Source organism: Bidens hawaiensis, unplaced genomic scaffold (genome assembly GCF_021521415.1).
Source record: "Bidens hawaiensis isolate Kalapana, Puna unplaced genomic scaffold, B.hawaiensis_p1.1 tig00020322_1, whole genome shotgun sequence".
Lineage (NCBI taxonomy): Eukaryota > Viridiplantae > Streptophyta > Magnoliopsida > Asterales > Asteraceae > Bidens > Bidens hawaiensis.
In genome coordinates this window covers 30,253-51,285 of record NW_027493088.1, presented here as the reverse complement: position 1 = coordinate 51,285, position 21,033 = coordinate 30,253, and the positions used below count along the sequence as shown (strand labels likewise).

At 37.1% G+C, this 21,033-nt stretch overlaps 5 protein-coding genes across 5 annotated transcripts; 3 read left to right on the top strand and 2 right to left on the bottom strand.

Moving 5' to 3' along the window:
• The first annotated feature begins 32 nt into the window (after nucleotides 1-32).
• LOC143560272 (E3 SUMO-protein ligase MMS21-like) lies at nucleotides 33-2,385 on the top strand. Its single transcript, XM_077048607.1, has 7 exons — nucleotides 33-165; nucleotides 230-301; nucleotides 1,060-1,170; nucleotides 1,249-1,356; nucleotides 1,525-1,664; nucleotides 1,754-1,839; nucleotides 1,917-2,385. Exons 1-7 carry the CDS (start codon nucleotides 70-72, stop codon nucleotides 2,066-2,068), a joined length of 765 nt encoding a protein of 254 aa, XP_076904722.1. The 5' UTR covers nucleotides 33-69; the 3' UTR covers nucleotides 2,069-2,385.
• Nucleotides 2,386-2,569: 184 nt separating this feature from the next.
• Nucleotides 2,570-4,515, top strand: LOC143560271 (uncharacterized). Its single transcript, XM_077048606.1, has 2 exons — nucleotides 2,570-4,053; nucleotides 4,152-4,515. The coding sequence occupies exons 1-2, from the start codon at nucleotides 3,457-3,459 to the stop codon at nucleotides 4,392-4,394; spliced, it is 840 nt and encodes a 279-aa protein (XP_076904721.1). The 5' UTR covers nucleotides 2,570-3,456; the 3' UTR covers nucleotides 4,395-4,515.
• A 1,910-nt stretch (nucleotides 4,516-6,425) lies between these two features.
• LOC143560295 (uncharacterized) lies at nucleotides 6,426-9,079 on the top strand. The gene is made up of 4 exons (XM_077048623.1): nucleotides 6,426-6,824; nucleotides 8,022-8,234; nucleotides 8,649-8,674; nucleotides 8,762-9,079. Exons 1-4 carry the CDS (start codon nucleotides 6,426-6,428, stop codon nucleotides 8,976-8,978), a joined length of 855 nt encoding a protein of 284 aa, XP_076904738.1. The 3' UTR covers nucleotides 8,979-9,079.
• An 885-nt stretch (nucleotides 9,080-9,964) lies between these two features.
• Nucleotides 9,965-12,118, bottom strand: LOC143560294 (uncharacterized). The gene has a single exon (XM_077048622.1). It carries the CDS (start codon nucleotides 12,116-12,118, stop codon nucleotides 9,965-9,967), a length of 2,154 nt encoding a protein of 717 aa, XP_076904737.1.
• Nucleotides 12,119-17,428: 5,310 nt separating this feature from the next.
• On the bottom strand, nucleotides 17,429-20,463 carry LOC143560306 (uncharacterized). Its single transcript, XM_077048635.1, has 7 exons — nucleotides 20,130-20,463; nucleotides 18,799-19,026; nucleotides 18,649-18,722; nucleotides 18,374-18,533; nucleotides 18,178-18,297; nucleotides 17,978-18,086; nucleotides 17,429-17,845 (listed from the first exon to the last, which is right to left on the bottom strand). The coding sequence occupies exons 1-7, from the start codon at nucleotides 20,361-20,363 to the stop codon at nucleotides 17,664-17,666; spliced, it is 1,107 nt and encodes a 368-aa protein (XP_076904750.1). The 5' UTR covers nucleotides 20,364-20,463; the 3' UTR covers nucleotides 17,429-17,663.
• Between the last annotated feature and the right edge of the window lie 570 nt (nucleotides 20,464-21,033).

Genomic DNA, 21,033 nt, shown 5'->3' with positions numbered 1-21,033 from the left:
CCGCCAGAAACTACCGCCATTGCCGATATATCTCTGCTGCACAGTTTAGTTCCACGATCGGTAAATCAAATGGCAGAGATGGCATCCACGTCAGCTCCTCGAGCCGCAGCGAAGATGAAAGACGCCGCCGCTACGCTTTCCGGCGATAACCAAACCCTACTTGCTGTAATTAACTAAATACTAATCGAAATAATATTCAATTGATGTTTGATTCATCTTATACTTGCAGGATATTCGAAAAGCTATGGTTAAAATGAAGGAGATTGGGGTTAGTCTCGAGAAACAAAACAAAAGCCAAATGGTACGCCAGTTATTTTCTAGGGTTTCATTTTTAAAATATTAATTCCTCACCTAAGAATTTAGGGGTGCGTACGGTTCGGTTCGGTTATTAGCTGAAACCGAAAACTAAGTTAATTGGTTAATCTGTTTTATTAACCAATCGGTTTTAGGTTCGGTGTATTCGGTTAGTTTGTCGGTTTTCGGTTCGGTTAATAACCAAAACCACCTTTGGGATATTAATTTGTCACTTTAGAATTTAGGGGTGCATGGTTCGGTTCAGTTATTAGCTGAAACTGAAGTCATTGGTTAATCTATTTTATTAACCAATTGATTTACGGTTAATTGGTTTGGTTTATTAGGTTAGTTTGTCAGTTTTTAGTTTGGTTATTAGTCGAAAATGAAACCGAACTCATCGGTTAATTTATTTATTTTATTAAATAATCATTTTTTGGTTAATCGGTTCGATTTGTTTGGTTAGTTTGTCGGGTTTCGGTTAATGGACAAAACCAAACTCGGGATAAATTTTTTGCTCAGAAATACATGAAATGGAGGTATAAGTACATGAAATACGTGAAATGGATGTTTAAAAGCTAGAAATACATGAAACTATGAATGGTTTGGTTCGGTTAAATTTGGTTAACCAAGAGTACAAAAGAACCTGATAACAGACTTCCAGTTAATTCGCCTTTCGGTTAACGGTTCGGTTATTGCTCACCCCTAGTCCAAATCCGTAAGATTGAAAGAGTTGGTTTGAATTTTATTAATTTTGCAATCTTACAGGTGAAGGAGCTCGAAACTGAGTTTATTGAATTACTGAAAACTTATGAGGAATATGCTAATGTTTCCACTGCAATTGATTCCGTTGGGAACTCATATCGCCCTGGTGAACAGGTATTTTTATTTTATTTTTTTGAAAATGAAATAACTAAATCCGTAAGCCCTACTTTTGTTGATTACTTTAAATTGCAGCCTAGTGATTTTAAGAAGCTGATAGATAATGAGATGGCAAAGACAAAACGCCGTTCGTTGGGTCCTCAAGTTAATCAATTGTTACGCCAATTCAAAGAAGCTATATGGGTATGTTTCTATATCATATTTAGCATTTAAACATCAAAAGTAATTTTGTTCACTGCATTATGATTATTATTCTTATTATTAATCCATGTAATCGGACCCTTTACATTGCATCCTGCTGAGTGAATCAACTGAGTTCATGTATCGAGATAATATATTTTTTTTATACAGAATGTGCATAATTCTGGACAACCAATGCCTGGTGAAGAACAGGAAGATATTGTAATGACTAGTACACAAAGTACCCTTTTAAACAATACTTGTCCTTTAAGTGGCAAACCTGTTACTGAACTCTCAGAACCCGTTCGCAGGTTTGATCTCTATCACTTGCATAAAATAAAATGAAATTTTGAATGGCATTGTATCAATCATTTGATCTTGTTTTTGTATGTTCTTACAGTATGGATTGCAAGCATATATATGAGAAATCGGTTATCCTGCAGTACATAAGATCCAAGAATGGGCAACCTAAATGTCCAATGGCAGGTAAGCTTAAGATTGTTCATAAATATGATCTAGCTGTCGGTTGCTCAATTCCTTAATGTTTTCATTTTTTTTTTCAGCGTGTCCTAAAATAATAATTGCAGACCGAGTGGTCTGTGACGCGCTGTTACACATTGAAATCGAGGAATCACGAGCAATGAACCAACGAGCTTCCAAGCCTAATATCATAGAGGATTTCACTGAGGATTCTGAAAATGAAGGTTCGAGTTGAAACGCAGCATAATTTGTTGTCAGAGAATAACGAATCTTGACTACAGCTGTTTGGATGTACAATTATGGACTTGATCTTTTGGGGTGTTTTTTTTTTCTTGTTTTATTGAAGTGATTAAGCTTAGAATTTAGAATGTAGTGATGAAGTTTTGGTTGTGGGTACTTTTGTTGGGTCTTTTTGTGGCACTATAGAAGATTAGAAGGCATACTAACATGAAGTTGATGTTTGTCACATTGCCAATCTTGGAGTGTTGCAAGAAAGTTCCAAGAAACCTCTATCATTGTACCTATATAACTAGATGTTAAAAATCTTAAGGGTGTCCCAACTCCCAAAACATGGATATGTCTGCATATTTCCTTTATTATTATTATTTTTTAAAATATTTTTCGCTTAAAAACAAGGTTAATCAGATGTGTGATAGGATTCCTAGGCAACAGTTACTTTCTTTTCTTTTTTCTTCTACTACTATTTTAAGTTTTATCACTATTTGCTATAGGTAGCTCATCACTATCAGTAGTATTGTTTGTTTTTGTTATATGTACTTTATGAAAAGGATGTTTTTAAGTTTCTCATTAGGAGTAGTCTCTTTATCTTATGGATAGAGGAAAGACGTCCTCTCGTTTTACCTTTACTAGACCCTACTTTCTGAGTGCGATATTACTAGCTACGTTTGTTTGTTAATCACAATCTAGAGCTCTAGAAGGTATTATATGTACTATCAAACTCTACCTGTTAAACTTTTGTGTGAACATATTATACACACAATAATATACAACTATCTCTCATGTCACACTATTCTTTCATAATAGTTGGCGTATACTTTGTGATACGAATTATTACGATTATGGGTTTGACACCAGAGTGGAAGGAAGACCGGTATGGGTATGTATTTTTAAATCAATCCAGATGTAATGAACGAGTCCTGATTATAGGGATGTAAATGTTGAGGTATCCATACTAGCATTTAATAATGCCATTGGAAAATAAAATTATGAGAATGAGGAAAGGCCTTTTGTTTTAATATGATTTGTGTACTGTAGTAGTCTATAAACAAAGAACCTGCACATGGGTAGTTGCTGGCAATGGACATTTTCTTATTCACTTCCCAACCTCCAATCAGTTAATAAACTATCTCACTGCCATATATACATACATTCATGCACATTGTCATGTAAACCAAAATCATGTCACTTTTGTTCATATGTTCATTTTTTTATGTTTTTATATTTGCAGCCATCTTAAAACCACATGAGTAAATCCCACTTCAACATCCAATCATAAGCATCTTCATTTGACAGCCTTTTTCCAGCATCATCACATAAATTTCATTCAAGATCATCATCCATAAAATCATCAAGATCTCATCAAGTTTGTGCGGTGTTTAAGGTATGGAAGAAGCTGGAGATCTTTTGGAAGATAGTTGGTTCTTCGGAAACTTGCTTAACACAAAAACAAAAACTATTTCTAGATCTTATTCTGATCTTTCTTTTAGTTCTTGTCCTTCTTCGTGTTCAACTCAAGATGACAAAGCGAAAAATAAGCAAAAAGACTCGAGCGTTTCTTCTAGAAAGCAACTGCCCGTTACTCCCACGAGTCTAACCCGAACACCATCTTTGCCAAATTCAATGGAAACACAATCTTTTGTAACAAAAAATCCCGACCCGAGTCCAAATTACACACCTTTTCTAGCGAGAAATGATAAAAAGGATGGCATCGTCAAGAATGAGCCAAAAAGCTCAAGTCTTTCTTCAAGAAAGCAACCGCCCGTTGCTCTTTCAAGTCCAACCAAGACACCAACACAATCTTTTCACACAAAAAAGCCCGACCCGAATTTGGCCCGATCACCATCCATGTCAGCTTCTATAGGAGAGATCAATCAAGAAGATGAAGAAGATCAAGAAAGTGAGTTTAGTTTAGGGAGATTGATAAGGCAGGCATCCATGAACTCTTCACATACATCGAATCCACCTCGACAAACATCTAAGGTACACATTTACACATCCATTTATCTAATATCTAGTTTAGTAGTTTTGCAAAGATCATATAGAATATCAAGAATTATATCATTTGAGTCGGTTTGCAGGCATTAGCGATCGAAAACACGCGAAGGAAACTTGAATTTGATCAAGAAAAGATTATTGATGTGAGAAAGATCGAGAGAAAACAACGCCAAAACAGAAAGAATAATGGAAAGAACAAAAATGGTGGTGGTGCACCTGCAATTCCCGGAGGATGGGTAGATAAGAGTTCATCAGAAGACATGAAGGCGCATATCAAGTTTTGGGCTAGAGCGGTGGCATCTAACGTGCGCCAAGAGTGTTCATGATAGTAAGTTTGTTCGAATGGAAATTGATAATATAAAACATCTGGATCATGACAGAAATAACATGTTAAAATCTTTGTTTAGATTCACTGTATCTCTAATTCTTGCAACATTGGCTGGCTATACATTTTGTCCCTTCTGCTATTCATAAATCATAATGTATGAATGAATTACAAAAAAATGGTCCCTGGAATATTGTACAACTTTATTTCATTTTCTCAAATAGTCAAAAAATTTTATATGTTTTTTTTTCAAGTTTTTTAAATATTAAGGCCTCGTTGGTTACACTGACGGGGACCAACGTGACATTTGGGTATAAGGCAGGTAGATGTCGTACGCGTTCATGTGCAGTGACTTGACTGAGACAATGTGTATAACCTCATGGTTTTGTTAACTGAAGGCTCTTTATATCTTTAAGCAATGAAGTCGTCACGTGTTTATATTAGTTTGTTAAGTCGGAATCAATGTTGGCTAGTTAACCTAACTAATTCGGTTAGACAATTAATTTGCAGTTGGGATTAGCCGTACGAAATATACTTCATTTTGATGGATGAGAAAAAAAATGCAGAAAGCATAAATTCTCAGCTTTTTTTTTAAATAAACTTTTTTCAAGACACATTTTGTTATGAATGAATGATGTTGGTCTTTCATAACATTAATTGAATTGATCATGTGAAAAAAGTTTTACATTAATTTATGGATAAATAAGGGAATATAAAAAAGTCATGTGATACACATTTCCATGTTTGCGTTTTAGTTAAAACTATTGTAAAGAATTCTAGTCAAATCATGATATTTATCAGGAATGCATTTGTTAAGCAATTAAGGGGCTATATGTTTGGTTCTAAACTTCTAAATGTGACCATTAAGAGGTTAATTTTGATTCGGTCAGATTTAAAAGTGTTTGTTTCATCAAAAAATCACATCTTAATGGCCGAATGTGCCTCTGATTCGGTCAGAAGCCCTATATTACTCTTTTGGGTTTTGAGTGATTAGATCCTAGTACAAACATCCGTTCTTAGTTATTATAAGTTTCTTATTTAACATTATTTTAGGGCTTTATGCTTAATTCAGTGTCATTGTCAAAGTCGAATCAAGTATTACATAATCATTCACGAAACTTACACCTAATATTTCCCAAACATGTAGGACTATCCAAATAGCTCGTTTTTTAAGCTTGCTTGGAAAATCCCAGCTTAAAATCGTCTCGGTTTGTTAACAAGCTAACTCCTTTTGTAAACAAGCCAAACCAAACTCGATCTCGAATTTAACTTGGTTTAAAGTTCAAGCTGAGCTCGAACTCGCTAAATCGGCTAGAGGTGCAAACGGGTGGAGCCATTCACGAGCTACTCGAGCTTATATCAATAAAAAGCAAGAAACAAGCTGAGCCCGAGCCTCAAATAAAGCTCGTTTAGTTATCGAGCACGAGCTCAAGCCTTGTATGAAAGCTCGTCGAGACTTAACGAGTCTTGTGTATTAAATTTTCCCCCCTCTTTTAGACTTCAATGTATTAATTTTACTCTGCAAAACTAAGCTCGAGCCGCACTTTAACCCGTTTAAGGTACTACAAGAGCTAAAGCCAAACTTAAACTTGTTAAAGGTTTTCTTCAAAACATATAAAACTAAAAACATATATATCTCAAACTCATAACAAGCTGATCTCAAGCTCAAACTCTCGTTGATAAAAACAAGATTACACCCCTAAGGGGAAAGTTAACGTACAAATTAAATTAGTGTGCTAAACGTGAAAATCAAGTATAGTAATTATATATACAAGTAGAGTAATTATGTAATTACATCATAGAGTAATTATCATAGAGTAATTACATACTTACTCTACTTGATTCTCAAATTTAACACGTTAATTTCATTTGTAATTGATTGAAACCAAGACTCCTAAAATATATCTATTTTGTTATTTTGTAAAGAAAAGAAGTATATTCATATTTGAAAATCCAATTCTTTTATTATCCAAATTCAGTTATCACCCTCCAATCCTCCACCACCACCACAACCATCCATCAGCCACCACCAATGTTGCAATCACCACCACACCTCTTATCCTCTTCTTCTTCTTCCTCCGTTTTACTCCCTCATTTCCATTCTATCAGAAGAGCATCAACAAAACCACCACCACCACCACCACCTTATTATTATTATTATTATTATTATTATTATTATTATTATTATTATTATACTCTTTCACAGCAATATCCAACCAGACATCTTCCACCATTATTACAAGCTCAAATTACCGATTCACCCTTACCGGAAGGTGGTCCCGAGGAACTCCCATTCTCACCACCTTCTTTCATCTCCACCGATGACGACCCCACCACTCTCCAAATCGCCACCAGCGTCCTCCTCACCGGCGCCATCTCCGTCTTCCTCTTCCGCTCCCTCCGCCGCCGTGCTAAGCGCGCCAAACAACTGGTTCCATTCATTATTATTATTATTATTATTAATTTCAAATTTTCAATCTTTTCGGTCTAAATTGAAATGGGGTTTTTTTAGTTTGTTGGTTTATGATTGAATTGGTTCGATTATTGTTTATTGCTTAACCTACATTAGGTACAAAAATACCACATTTTCATGAAATTGATCCAATTAATCATCGGTTTACCAAAAAAACATATATCAGCAGGGCCGTCTCCGAGAATTTAAATACCTCGGCCGAGCCAAAATAAAAAGGCCCGTTGGCCTAACGAATTTTTATTCGCTAATGTACATGGATAAAACTTTTATCGACCGATTTATTATAAGCAGAAACTATTCTAAGCATGTAATTATCTCATAAACCATTGCAAATAACCTTATTTTTAACATAAAAAAACATCGTCATCGTCATCGTACTCAGTATATCCCACCAATAGCAAAGCTATGGTAGGGTCTGAGGAGGGTAAGATGTAGGCAGCCTTACCTCTACCCCATAGGGATAGAGAGGCTGCTTCCGGTGAGACCCCCGGCTCGATAGTAGTTTTGCATCAAGCCTTAGACATAAGGCACATAGCACTCAATCATCGGGACACCGGCTGATCGGTGCATGTACCCTTATCTTTCAGCTATCAACGCCACTACATGATGCCTGATTAACCGTCCGTCACTTTTAACGTTATTTTCACGAGATTAGTAAAATAACGTCAAAATTAGTGCAATTTCACTTTTGCCCACCCGAGGGTTCACACATATATACATCATATGTGCGCACCGCAAGCAGGGCTAACATAAAAAAACATATATATGTAATATGTATAAAAAAGTTTGTGTCCCCAAAACTTATGTGCCCTGGCCGATGGTGCGGCTCGCACACCCTCCGAGCCTCCCCTTGATATTTGGATACTTAATCGATCAATTTTGGACCGTTCCTACGAAAAACGTTTTCTGAGCGTATTATGGATTTATGTGCGTTTTTATGGAAAACTGATCTGGATTTGAGCATATTGGATTTTAATTTTTAACATTGAGCGTTTTTTTGTTTTTTTGGCTTGAGCGTGATTCGCGCACCTATTATGCGTTATTGTAAGATAACTTTACCCGTTGTTTATTAATCTTCTTTATTTCAATCTCTTGGATTAAATTGAAGTATTTTTTTTTGATGGGTTATGATTGAATTGGTTGTTTGATTGATAGAAATTTAGGTCTACTGGAGTTAAGAAGTCTCTGAAAGACGAGGCATTGGAGAGTTTGAAGGCATTGTCGCCGGTCCAGGAGAACGCGACTCCATCGGTGGTTCAGGCGTTGCTGGGAGGATTGTCTGCCGGAGTTATTGCGCTTATTCTGTATAAGTTTACTACCACCATTGAAGCTTCCCTCAACCGTCAAACCATTTCGGATAATTTCTCGGTATGCCGATTCTTTATCGTGTTATAATTGTTTATTGTTTTAAGGTTTGTAAGAACAAATTGTAAAAATTTGAATGCTCCGCATTCGCAATTGCCTCGTATGGCTTTGTTAGCAGCCACATTGGTCAATTCTTTGTCAGTAAAAAAGCATCATACGGGCCGTGTAGTTTTGCCACTTACACGACCTATATGGCCCGTTTCTTCCTGTCATACTGACCGTATGAGATGTTGGTGGTGTCTGGATAACGTGTTAATGGTGTTTTTATAACTGTGACCATGTGTTACTATGAAGTCTCCTTCGAGTCAGATATGTATACAACACATATAAATGAGTATTTGATACTATATAACACAAAAAAAATCTGATCTTGCTCAACTTATTACAACTAAATATTTACAAATCTTGTGTTTGCAGGTGAGACAGATAACGATAACAATAAGGTACGCTTGTAAATCTTTTTTTGTCACCTACTGAAGTTTTATGTAATGTATTCCCATGAACTAACCTCGAAGATGATTAAAATGCAGGACTATTATAAACGGTTTATGCTACCTTGCGACATTCGTTTTTGGCATCAATTCTGTTGGGTTGATACTCTACTCGGGTCAGCTTGCTCTTAACTCAATAGCAGGAGATTCTTCGAGTGACAATATCCAGAAACAAGACACGACACAGCTCAACTCCAGTGGATCTGATATTAACATCAATGACGAGGATCAGGATTCAAATAGCAGTCAACAGTAACCAGGTTTCTCTGTTGTGAATCATGTTTGTAGGTTACTTGTACACCATAATTTTGTTTACAATGTTTTGTTAAAGGTGGCTAAAAGGTTTTTGAAACAGAAGTCCTTATGTATGTTGTGTGCAGCTTGAACAAAACTGAATCACACCGAACACAGGAACCGAAATTATTTGTATGCTATTGGATTTTTTGTCTAATTTCATGCCCAAATCTATTCATAAGCGGTTAATAGAAAGACAAAATGGCAAAAGACGTTCTTTATGTTTAATCGTTTTTTCAGTGGACGTCCTTTAGCAAAAGAAATGACATAAAACATCATTTACATTTAGAAACTCTATCACATTATGTCCTTTGATCCTAACCCAATTAACTTTTCTCGTTAAATCTGGTTATGTGCAGACACATGAGGGTATTTTGGTCATTTTACTCTTGAAAATTAATCATCTTTAGGTCAGTGAATGGTTTAGAGTTAATATTATTTTAATTTGCAATAAGAAAATGACCAAAATACCCCCATGTGCAGGGCACATGACCATATTTAATGGAAAAAGTTAACTAGGTTAGGGTCAAAGGACATAATGTGATAGAGTTTTTAAATGTAAAAGATGTTTTCTGTTATTTCTTTTTCTAAAGGATGTTCACTGAGAAAACGATTAAACAAAAAAGGACGTCTTTTGTCATTTTGTCTTCTGTTAAGGAAAAAGTGTAATGCTTAAATTCATTACTATATGCCAAAACTTATCAAGCTCAAATGTAAAATTGAAAATCGATTCATAAACAAACCGAACCAAAGCAATACATAAAACTGAGAAACCGAAATTGAGCCCAAAACTGATCCATACCATCCATGCAATTATGCAAAAATCTCTAACATTAAGAATCACTGCAAACAAGGAAAAATACAAGTTGTGCCATACCATCTAGAATGCCTACTAAATAATAATCAGAAAACAATGTACAACCAAAGCCATGCAAACCACTCACTAGCTCAAAATCCTAACCCAAATGTAACCCGGCTCAGCCCTTCCAACTTCCTGTTTTCCAAAACACAACTCTCCGGTAGCAGTAGTAGCTTAGACGCTGCCGTCTTCACTGGCTCTGACTTGCATCTTGTCAGCACAAACGGTTCGTAACCCACTGCAGTCGCCAACTTCTGCTCCAACACTGTTGCCATTGATGGCGCCATCGGTAATGAACATGACGATCGTGCTGGTTGTGGTAACACTGTCGGAAATCCATCATTAGCAGTAGTAATAGTACCAACGCTTAACCCGTCTTCAACGACAGATTTGATCGGAGGTGGTAGTGGCGGTGGCTTCCTCTTATTGGATTTGCGTTTGATGAAGTCTGTACTGCAAACCCATGTTTCCTTTGATATGTTTATTGATAACTTGGGCTCATGCATCATCATTAACAAGCACTCAGGCGACACTTCTTCACTTCCACTCTTCTCTTTAACCTCATTTTCGTTGTCTAAAATTCCCGTGTTATGTTCTTGTGCCTCGTTAACCAGTTCTTCACGGGTTTCAGCAAAATTGGTCACCATTGTTGACTCATATGCTACAGTTTTCGCAACTTCATCTTCTTCATGAACCTCATCCTGTTCTTGAATTTCATAATCTTGATTCATAATTTCTTCAAATAATGATACAAGATAGAAACTTTCTTCTTCTACTTCCATTTGTTCGTGTTCTTGATCTTGACTCACTTCATATTTTTGCACACTATCATGTTCTTGCACTTCATCTTTTAGCACATTACTAAATTCTTGATCTTGACCCACGTCATATTGTTGCACATTATCGTGTTCTTGATCTTGACCAGCTTCATCTTGTTGCACAATATCAAGTTCTTGATCAACTTCTTCTTGTGGCACATTATCAAGAACTTTATTATTAGCCTCATCTTGTGGCACATTATCAAAAACTAAAACTTTATTAGCCTCATTTTGTGTTACATTATCAAAGACTTGAACTTTATTAGCCTCATCTAGTTGCACATTATCAAAGACTTGATCTTTATTAGCCTCAAGTAGTTGAACATTATCCAAGACTTGATCTTTATTAGCTTCATCTTGTTGCATATTATCAAAGACTTCATCTTGTACATTTTCTTGATCTTCATCCAAAACTTGCTGTTGCTCAACTTCACCAGTAGCTTCACACTCCTCCAACTCCTTTCCAATTCGACTTTCGCAATCAACAAACTCTTCATCATCTTCCTCATTTCCTCCACCACTTGGTACCCAAGATCTACTACACAAACCTTCACTTTTCACAGGGTCAGATCTACACCTCATCAACAACAAAGCATTCTTTGGTGGGACACAAATACTCACTCTACCTTCATCAACATGCCCTTCAATCCTCCCATTAATAATCTCCAAATCTTCAAACACATGTCTCCTTGTTTTCCTAACCACACTCTCATCTTCATAATAATCTTCATCTTCTTCATCTCCCACAACCAACTCAATATCTCTCTCACCACCACCTTCTCCATCCTGCACTGCCACTAACCACCTTGTAAACAACTTCCCACAAGAACCACCACCTTGCCTGTCACCATCATTAGATTCATTACTCACCACAGTTTTCTCTTCTTTACCAGTCCGGCAAGGAATCAAACAACTGAACTCAGATCCAAATGCTCTCAAAGCCTCACAAACAGTCACTGGAAAATGAACCCAACTACTCTGCGAATGCAAACAATCTTGATCTTGACTTTGACTTTGACTGTAATTCTGACCACCCTTTGACCCAAGATTCAAACTTTCTTTAACATTTTGAGTTTTGGAACAAAACCCATGAAGGGTATGATGGTCTTGTGTTATGAAACTAACATTGCTGGATGTATGTGTTGTTGATGTTCTTGATAAAGTTGGAAGCTTTTTGGGTTGTTTCTTCTTCTTGCCTCTGACTCTGACTTGACCAATGCAGGTGACTTTAGGTGAAGATGGTTCTGGGTTGTTCTCAAAGGCTCCTCTTTTCTTGGTGGCGGTTGGGAACATCGCCGGCGACGCGCCGCCTTTGATGCTGCCACTGTTTTTGAGCCTCCGGCTGAGTGAGGTTGACAGAGAGGTTGGTGGGTCCCGGAAACCACCTCTACCTGGGCTCAAGATTGACTTAGATGTGATCTTCATTGAGTGGAATATGGTGGTTGTGGTGGTGATTAGCTGGTGGTCATTGGGGGGGGTGGAGGAATGGGTTGGTTGCAGAGAGTAGTGTGGGTGTTAATGGGAAACATGAGTATTGGTATTGGGAGGTTGTGATTTTGGCAGTGTGAAATTACGTTATTGCCCTTGGAGGTTTGTTATGCCAGCTGGCTTTTTTTTTATATAATATCCACGTCGGACAAAATAATTGTCAAGGGGTAACATGGGTTAATATTGGGTTAATCATAGAAAAGGACAAGTGAATAAGTTTTATCAATTGTTTGGTAAGTTGTTAATCATGTGAGTATGTGACATTAGTAATATTATACTTTATACATTTTTGTTAACACGTATCCGAACCCGAAACCCAACCCGAAAAAACACGTATCCGAACCCGAACAAACCCGACTCGAAGAACCCGAACCCGAACCCGAACCCGAGAAAAGACTAACCCGAACCCGAACCGAAGTAATTCGGGTTGGTTTTTCGGTTTGATTTATAAGATTTGAGTCAACCCGAAAAACCCGAACAAACTTTTAGTTTTGAAATTAAATATATTTTTATGTATAGGCTAAATCTTAGCCACTAAAGTTATCAGAATCTATAATCGACTGTTGTCATTCTAACTATTATGGAACGATTTCTTATTATTAATTTATGGTTTTCGTTTATTACTAATAGCAACCATAATCGAACAACCAAATCACGTCGGATTGAATTGTTTTATCAAGTTATGTTAGTTTATTATTTGATTATTTGTGTTATAAACAAAGAAGAATATATTGTTTTAATTTTAGCATTGTAGTTTTTAGGAAAAAAAAATTGGTTTTGTATGTTTTTTTTTCTAGGATACTTGAAACCTGATTAATCCAACCCGAAAAAACCCGAACCCGAAAAGCCCGTGAGAGATTTGGGTTGGGTTTCGGATCAAGATTTAAAACTTTGAAACCCGAAGAACCCAAACCCGAAAAATGAACCCGGAAAACACCCCTAGTTGTGGGATGCAGAAGGGGCTTCAAAAGCTGATGTGACATGGCTTTAAATGACAACACCAAGCCGAGACATAAGGGAGGGACTTCAACACATTAACGGGCGTTAAAGGAAAAGCTTCAACACATGGTGGGGTCCAAATGCTAAACGGGCGGGACTTTAAACCATGACACGGTATTAAATGGAAGGAGCTTTAACGTGACATAACACTTTAATTTGTACTTTAAAGCCTCTCCATAATAACCAACATAAAGACTAATTTAAGTCATGTCATGAGTTGCATGCACCTTTTTTCGCTTTTATATTATTGTTACATACAAATACAAATAAGTTTATAAAGAATGCATGTAAGGCCCCGAACCCGGTAGTCTTACTTTAGCGTCGGATTTACTCATAAACGCAGTTCTTACAAATCAGAGTTCATTAAAACTTTCGCGGAATATAAAAACTTTCATGAAACGTTACAGCAATCCAAAACTTGCCTTAATTAAATATTCTTGTCTTTCAAAATAAACGTCAATTACATTAAAACATCTTGAGTCTTCAGATGCCAGTTTCCTATTCGCCCACCATGTGCTCGCTCAAGCTAGCTGTCTCATTCTACTCACCTGCGTGCATACTAAAAGTCAGCTACGCTGAGTGAGTTCTAGTTAATCAAGCAATTTATCATACAACCACTACATGCATCATATACGTATCCGAAGACACGTGGTCCACTATTAACCTGCTTACCTTACCATTTAGCCTCTTATCTACACCTACCACCTTGCCACTTTGCCACTTTAATAACGTATAACGTTATGCCACTTTGCCACTTTAATAACGTACAACGTTATGCCACTTTGCCACTTTGCCACTTTAATGACGTAGTCACGTATAGGCTTACCCTACCACGTACTATCGTCATACCACTAACACTCTTACTACACTCATGCCACTTCTAACACGCTCTACCTCTACTTGTCTACAACACGCTTCATATCATTTACATAATAAACAAGTCATATCATAGCATTCATACACCCTAATAACCACTTGGCAATCACTATCCTTGGCGGTGCGTGCAATATCCGAAGATCGTTCACATCCCGACAAGTGTTCATTTGTAATGTTCATACATCTTCCATATATAATATTCGTACCTTCATTTATAACCTGACAGTACGCGCAATATCCGAAGATCGTTCGCGTACCGACAAGCAATCATTCATACCTATCACATATATCACATATGGCATACACTTATCACTTAGGATAAATGTATTAACAACACATCGAGTATGCACACAGCCCCGAAAACATAACAAGGAATGGGGCTAGAAACTCACCTGAACACGGTTACGTTCACCGTTAATCGTAATCCCTTTCTTCAGTTGTGCACGGCTGACCGTATAACAAGTATACGTATCAATTAACTATCACTACTCATATCATCTTTCTAATCTTAACTACTACCCACAACGAACGGGGGTCCGGGGGCAGCGCCCCTGGCAGCGGGGTCTAGGGGCGGCAGCCCCTAGCAGGGTCCAAGGGGCAGAGCCCCTGGCTGGGGTCGAGCTGGGTCCAAGGGGCAGCCCCTAGCAGGGTCCATTGGGTTTTTAATTTATTTTCTAATCGAACTTGACTTTAGGCGAAGTTAAACCTTAGGCGAACTTAGCTTTAGGCGAAGTTAAACCTTAAGCGAACTTAGCTTTAGGCGAAGTTAAACCTTAGGCGAACTTAGCTTTAGGCGAAGTTAAACCTTAGGCGAACTTAGCTTTAGGCGAAGTTGTCATCAGGCGAACTTAGCTCTAGGCGAAGTTGCCATCAGGCGAACTTAGCTTTGCAGCGAAGTTGTCATCAGGCGAACTTAGCTTTGCAGGCGAAGTTCATCAGGCGAACTTAGCTTGCAGGCGAAGTTGTCCAGCTGCAGGTACTGTTCATCTTTAAATCCCTTAATCATCTTCGTTTCTTAACCAAATAACTCGATTTAGGTATCAACGGAAACGTCTGACCAGCGTCTACAAACCCCAACCATCAAATCGACCTAACATCGATGTTTAAAGGGTGCGATTTAGGCATATTGGTTACGGGTTCTTTTTATCAATCGATTAACCCATCAAATCATAACCATTTTCAGTAAGTTTAGCTTTGTTGGATTCGTTTTTACCATACAAACACAGATCTATCATTTCTATACTAATCCAAACCTAAACGAACAAGTTCTCGATATAAATGTACCGTAAATGAGTCGAACTACGAACACGAGCTGGTCTTGTTGCTTTGGTTCGTCACGACGATCACCAACAAGCTCGGGTCCTCGCCTTTGGATCTTGGTTCGGGTTGTGTGTGTTTTTGAGTGTGTAGAGATTAGGATGGATAAATGGATGGAATGGAAAGGATTGGGGTTTAAGGGGGTATTTATACTCTCTTAAGCCCATGGACCGAAGGCCCATATTTTCTTTTGGTCCATATCTAATCCCATCTATTTATCCTACTAAGTCTTCATATTTAGCTATTATTATTATCGTTCCACTAACTCGTTTATTTCACCCGACAAAATAATATATTAAATATTACTTTAGAAATTTCGGGATGTTACAATGCAAGGGTTAAAAAGAGAGGATCTTTTTAAAAGAGGGAGAAAAAGGGAATATGAAAGTGATATTATAAGTGGCATTGTCGTTGTTAGATGAGTAAACAAAGGGCAAAAGCTATGGATGCAAGTCACATGGGGGCAGTCTTGGAATGGGGACAAGTAACATATAGAATCCAAGTCGTCACATGACTAATCGAATGATTGACAGCTATTATAAACATCTCTAGTAATATTAGCATATCCATAAGGCACTTGTTTTCGAGTAAGCCTTTATACTTTGTAGCAACCGAAAATTTCAAATACTTCTCATACTTTTGGTCTCAAAATCTATGCAAGTAAAACATATGTCACATGAGATGAACATTGGTATCCAACATGATTTAAACAAACCAAATACATATTAATGATTTAAAGTATTTTTATATAACAAATCATCCATATAGATGATTTGTTATATAAAAAGGTTTTGTGGATTCGCTCAAGTTTACATACATCATCCACAAAATCAACCAAGACCAAGGTATAAAGTTCGGAACTTTAGTCTATAGTTCGTATAGTTTCACCATTTTGTAACTTTGCAACAAAACTCCTAGTGGACGATCTTGACTAGAACAAGATTGGGTTTGCGTATCACCTTTCTAAAACTTTAAAACTAAGGCACAAAAGCCAACATAAGCGGGCATATTTTCAAGGATGGGCGTTGCTTATGGTCTTACCTCCACGCTCTTCACACCTGCATCTTCAGCACCAACATTATATACGTGCTAGCGAGTTGAGTGGGTCGACAGTAGAAAGTCGCGCGTCAAACATGGTTAATCAATAAAGGAAAAATAAGTAGATTGATGGTACATTCATAATAACTTATGTTGAATTCATTGATGACTGAAACCAAAGTATACATTTTTTTATGTTCTTTTTCTCCAGATTGTGAGATGTACAAATCCATATCATCATCATCATCATCGTACTCAGTATATCCCACCAATAGCAAAGCTATGGTAGGGTCTGAGGAAGGTAAGATGTAGACAGCCTTACCTCTACCCCATAAGGATAGAGAGGCTGCTTCCGATGAGACCCCCGGCTCGATAGTAGTTTTGCATCAAGCCTTGGACATAAGGCACATAGCACTCAATCATCGGGACACCGGCTGATCGGTGCATGTACCCTTGTCTTTCGGCTATCAACGCCACTACATGATGCCTGATTAACCGTCCGTCACTTTTAACGTTATTTTCACGAGATTAGTAAAATAACGTCAAAATTAGTGCAATTTCACTTTTGCCCACCCGAGGGTTCACACATATATACATCATATGTGCGCACCACAAGCAGGGCTATACAAATCCATATGTAAACAAGAAACTTAACAAAACAAAAGGCTACGAGAAACTGTCAAAATGGCCATTTAACCCAGTATATTGTACTTTACAAGTAATAAGTATGTCTATAGCCATGTGACACACGAGCCCACAAGTATGCATCTACTTTGACTCTCCTAACATACTTTAATTCTATCATTGCCGACTTAAATGCTATGCGGACGACACTCACTTATCGAACTTTTCATCCGTGTATCATAATCAAGCGTCCTTTACGTGGTACTTAGCTGACAAAATTCAATACATACACAAATAGGACTCACAATCGTCCGCATTTTTGGTATCGTAAGTGGAACTGACAACATTTTAGCTGATTTTACTAACATATACACGTATAACACATCTGGGTAAATGGCTAATTAGGTGATTTTCATAAAAAACCTATTGACCACCTATATGCCTCCATGTAGCATCATACATTTAAATATCTATGTATATCTTAAGACAAGTACAAACCCTAGGTTTCTTACAACAAAAGGCTTGTATTATTGCATTAATTTAGAAAAAAAAACATAAAAAATAAGAGAACAAAAACATCTTTGCATCTGATTACCGAAATAACAAATTGTTCGATAACGTGAGTATATCAATCAAACTCAAGAACAACTTTACCGGGAATTATCCTCTTATCTTTGGCATCGTGTGCCTCACAAACTTGTGTTATCGGGAATGTCTTTTGAACAGGTACTTTCAGCTTTCCAGCCTCGATCAGCCTGTGAATCTCAGCTAAACCTTCAGCATCCGTCCTCATGTAAGTCCACCAATACTCTGCAAAAAATATATACATATATATATATATATATTATAATAATAAGCTTTCGGGGGTGTTTGACATTGTGTTTTCAAAGTGATTATGTGATGTGAAATAATCATTAACTATATTATCACCATGAGATTTACCTATTCCATGAGATGATCTATATTGCAACTGTTTCTTCAATAAAACAGCTGTGGCGGTTGGAAGGCCAATAGCTAGTCCGTACCTATCAGCTAAAGACGCTGACTCACCCTAAATCAAGAAATGAGCACATGTCAGAAAATATAAACATAATCCTAAAATCCAATAATCAAAAGAGTTTTAAGGATCTGGTGTATGGTACCTGCAGGGTCATATAATGACCACCTCTTTTCAATAAATTAATTCCCATTCGTTCCGTCTGTTGTATACCAATCGTGTCTAACACAGCATTATATTGCCCTTTCAAGGTTACTTCAAGATCCTGTACATAATAGACAAATAAATAATCAATTTTATGACACACATCCAAACAGCCACCATAATATGCAATTTTATACCTCAGAAGTGTAGTCAAGTGCCTGTTCAGCACCAGCTGCCAAAAGGCGGTCTATGCTTTCCTTTTCACATGTAGCTGAAACCACACAGCCAGCTGCAACCGCTAGCTGAACCGCAGAGTAACCTACAGCTCCACCTCCACCCACCACTAACACCCTCTGCCTGTTGACATTGTAAATATAAAACAGAAATTATATTTTGAATAGAAAATGCAACTTGAAACAAGTATTTATATAAGTATTATTTATTTGAAACTAAATGAGTGTCATAAACATACCCCTTAGTTATCCTGGCGGTTGACTTAAGAGCGCGCCATGCTGTTAGTGCTGCAAAAGGAATTGCACTTGCTTCCTGCAGTATCAAGAAAGTTACACGTAATTATATGTACTTTTATACATATAATGATGTCCAAAACAACAGCACATACCACATGTGAGATGTTTGTTGGCTTTTGCGTAAGCTGATCTTCTGCAAGTATAGCATAATCAGCATAAGTACCTCTCACAGCCGTTGGATGAAGAGCACCAAAAACTTCCTGTCCAATCTTAAAAGTCTGCACAGAGGCACCAACTGCTGCAACTTCACCACTAACATCACGCCCCAAAATTAACGGAAGAAGTGACCCAAAGAGAGATCGACCATAGCCTGCTCGCATCTGAAAAAAATGTTGAAAAATGTATAGCTTAAAAAATACCATATACAAATGCAAATACTCAACAGAAATGAAGTCAAAGACATAACAGAATTAACATAAACAGATATAATTTACACCAAGAACTGCATTCTCTAGTTATAGTACAGGACCAAAACACTTCATAAAGTTATACAAACCTTCTACGACTATATGGTTACTCAAACTCTGTGAAGAGGAATTGGATTCTGAGACAAAAGATTAAACAGAACATGTAAAATGTAGTAATTAAGCAATTTCTAAGTTGAGCAGAGTAAATTGTAATTAGATTGTAGTGATGATGTAAGGATTAGTGTTACAAATCACAATTATGTGCTAATGTAGAGTATAATATTACAATACCAGTCCCTACACTATTACTAAATTTCATGATCTAATAAGCAGCATTACTAACCTAGTAAAACTCTCTTCAGAGAAACCTCTATTTTGTACAATTATCCAGAGTAGAATACCTAATTTCACATACGAAATCAATCGAAATTCACAGCAATCCGTATGCATGCTCGTAGTTCTATGAATTATCACACAAATGTCATCTAAAATCTGATTCTTTTGTACAGAATGAGTGAATTCAATTTCCGATAAACAGATAATTAAACAAAACCGAAAATTAAAGGAAGTGACTCGAATAGAGAAGACCAGAACCTGCTCGTATCTGAAAAAATGAAACACATATAGCTTAAAAACAGTCACCGCTGATACCATATACAAATACAAATACTCAACAGAAGTGAATCCAAACAGGGCTATTCACACCATGAACTACATTCTATAAATTACAGCACAAAAGCAAAATGTTCCATAACGTTATATAAACCTTCTACTAGTATACGCTTGCGCAAAGTCTGTGAAGAGGACTAGAATCCTGCATCAAATGGACTAATCTGAGCATGTATATACCTAATTTCTTCACAATATAATAATCATAATTCATATTAATTCGTATGCATGTTGGAAACTACTATAAATTAAGGCACAAATGACATTTAAAAGCCAATTCTATCTAACTAAATTCAGTTCCTAACAAACCGAAACCGAAACGTAACCGGATGCGCCAGAACACTCACCCTAGTATCGAGAGGATTAACCGAAACGGCACGAGCTCTAACGAGCACCTCATTGGGCCTGAGATCAGGAACACGCACATCGTCTCGCATTTCCAACACATCAGCGCCACCAAACCGCGGCAAAAGCACCGCTCTACAGGTTGTGACAATACTCCTCCTAACACCGAAACCTAATTTGGTGTGATCAGTGGCTGTAAATTGAAGGAGTTGTTTGAATCGTAATAACGACCGCATCGTGGTGTAATTGTTAAAAATTATTATTATGAAATTGGAAGATATTAATTAGTGAAGAAAATGAATTAGTGTGTTGGCGGTGAGTGACGGTGGACGTGTATCCATTGCATCTTTGCAAGCAACTGCTTCTATTTCATTTCAGGTTTTTCCTTTTATTTTTCACATTTCTATTTATTACTTCCAAATTAACCGTTAATATAATCGGTTTTCGGTTAATTAGTTTGTTTTATTTGGTAAGTTTTTAGGTTTTCAGTTCATTTTGGGTTTATTTCGGTTAATAACTAAAATCAAATTTCGGTTAAAAATTTTACTGATGTATAAATTAGTTTTCGTGCCCAACGCAGTTGATGAACCAGTCGCATTACGATAGCAAGGCGACGCGAATTCGGCCAATATCAATTACGTTCGCTACGGTATAAGCAATGTTAGAAAAAACTAAGTGTTAAAACCTAAGAAAAAAGTTCTTCAAATTAATAAACAAATACAATATTTAAAATGACGTTTATTCGGTTGGTAAAACCCGGACGTTGGTAAAACCTGACAATTATCGTCGGGCGCTGGGGTGGTGAATTAATAAAACCCATACGTTGGTAAAACCCAAGATTTGTCGGTCGTGGGCGTTATGGCTGTGAGTTGACACAAATTCGGTCGGTTTTTGTCACATTCATTA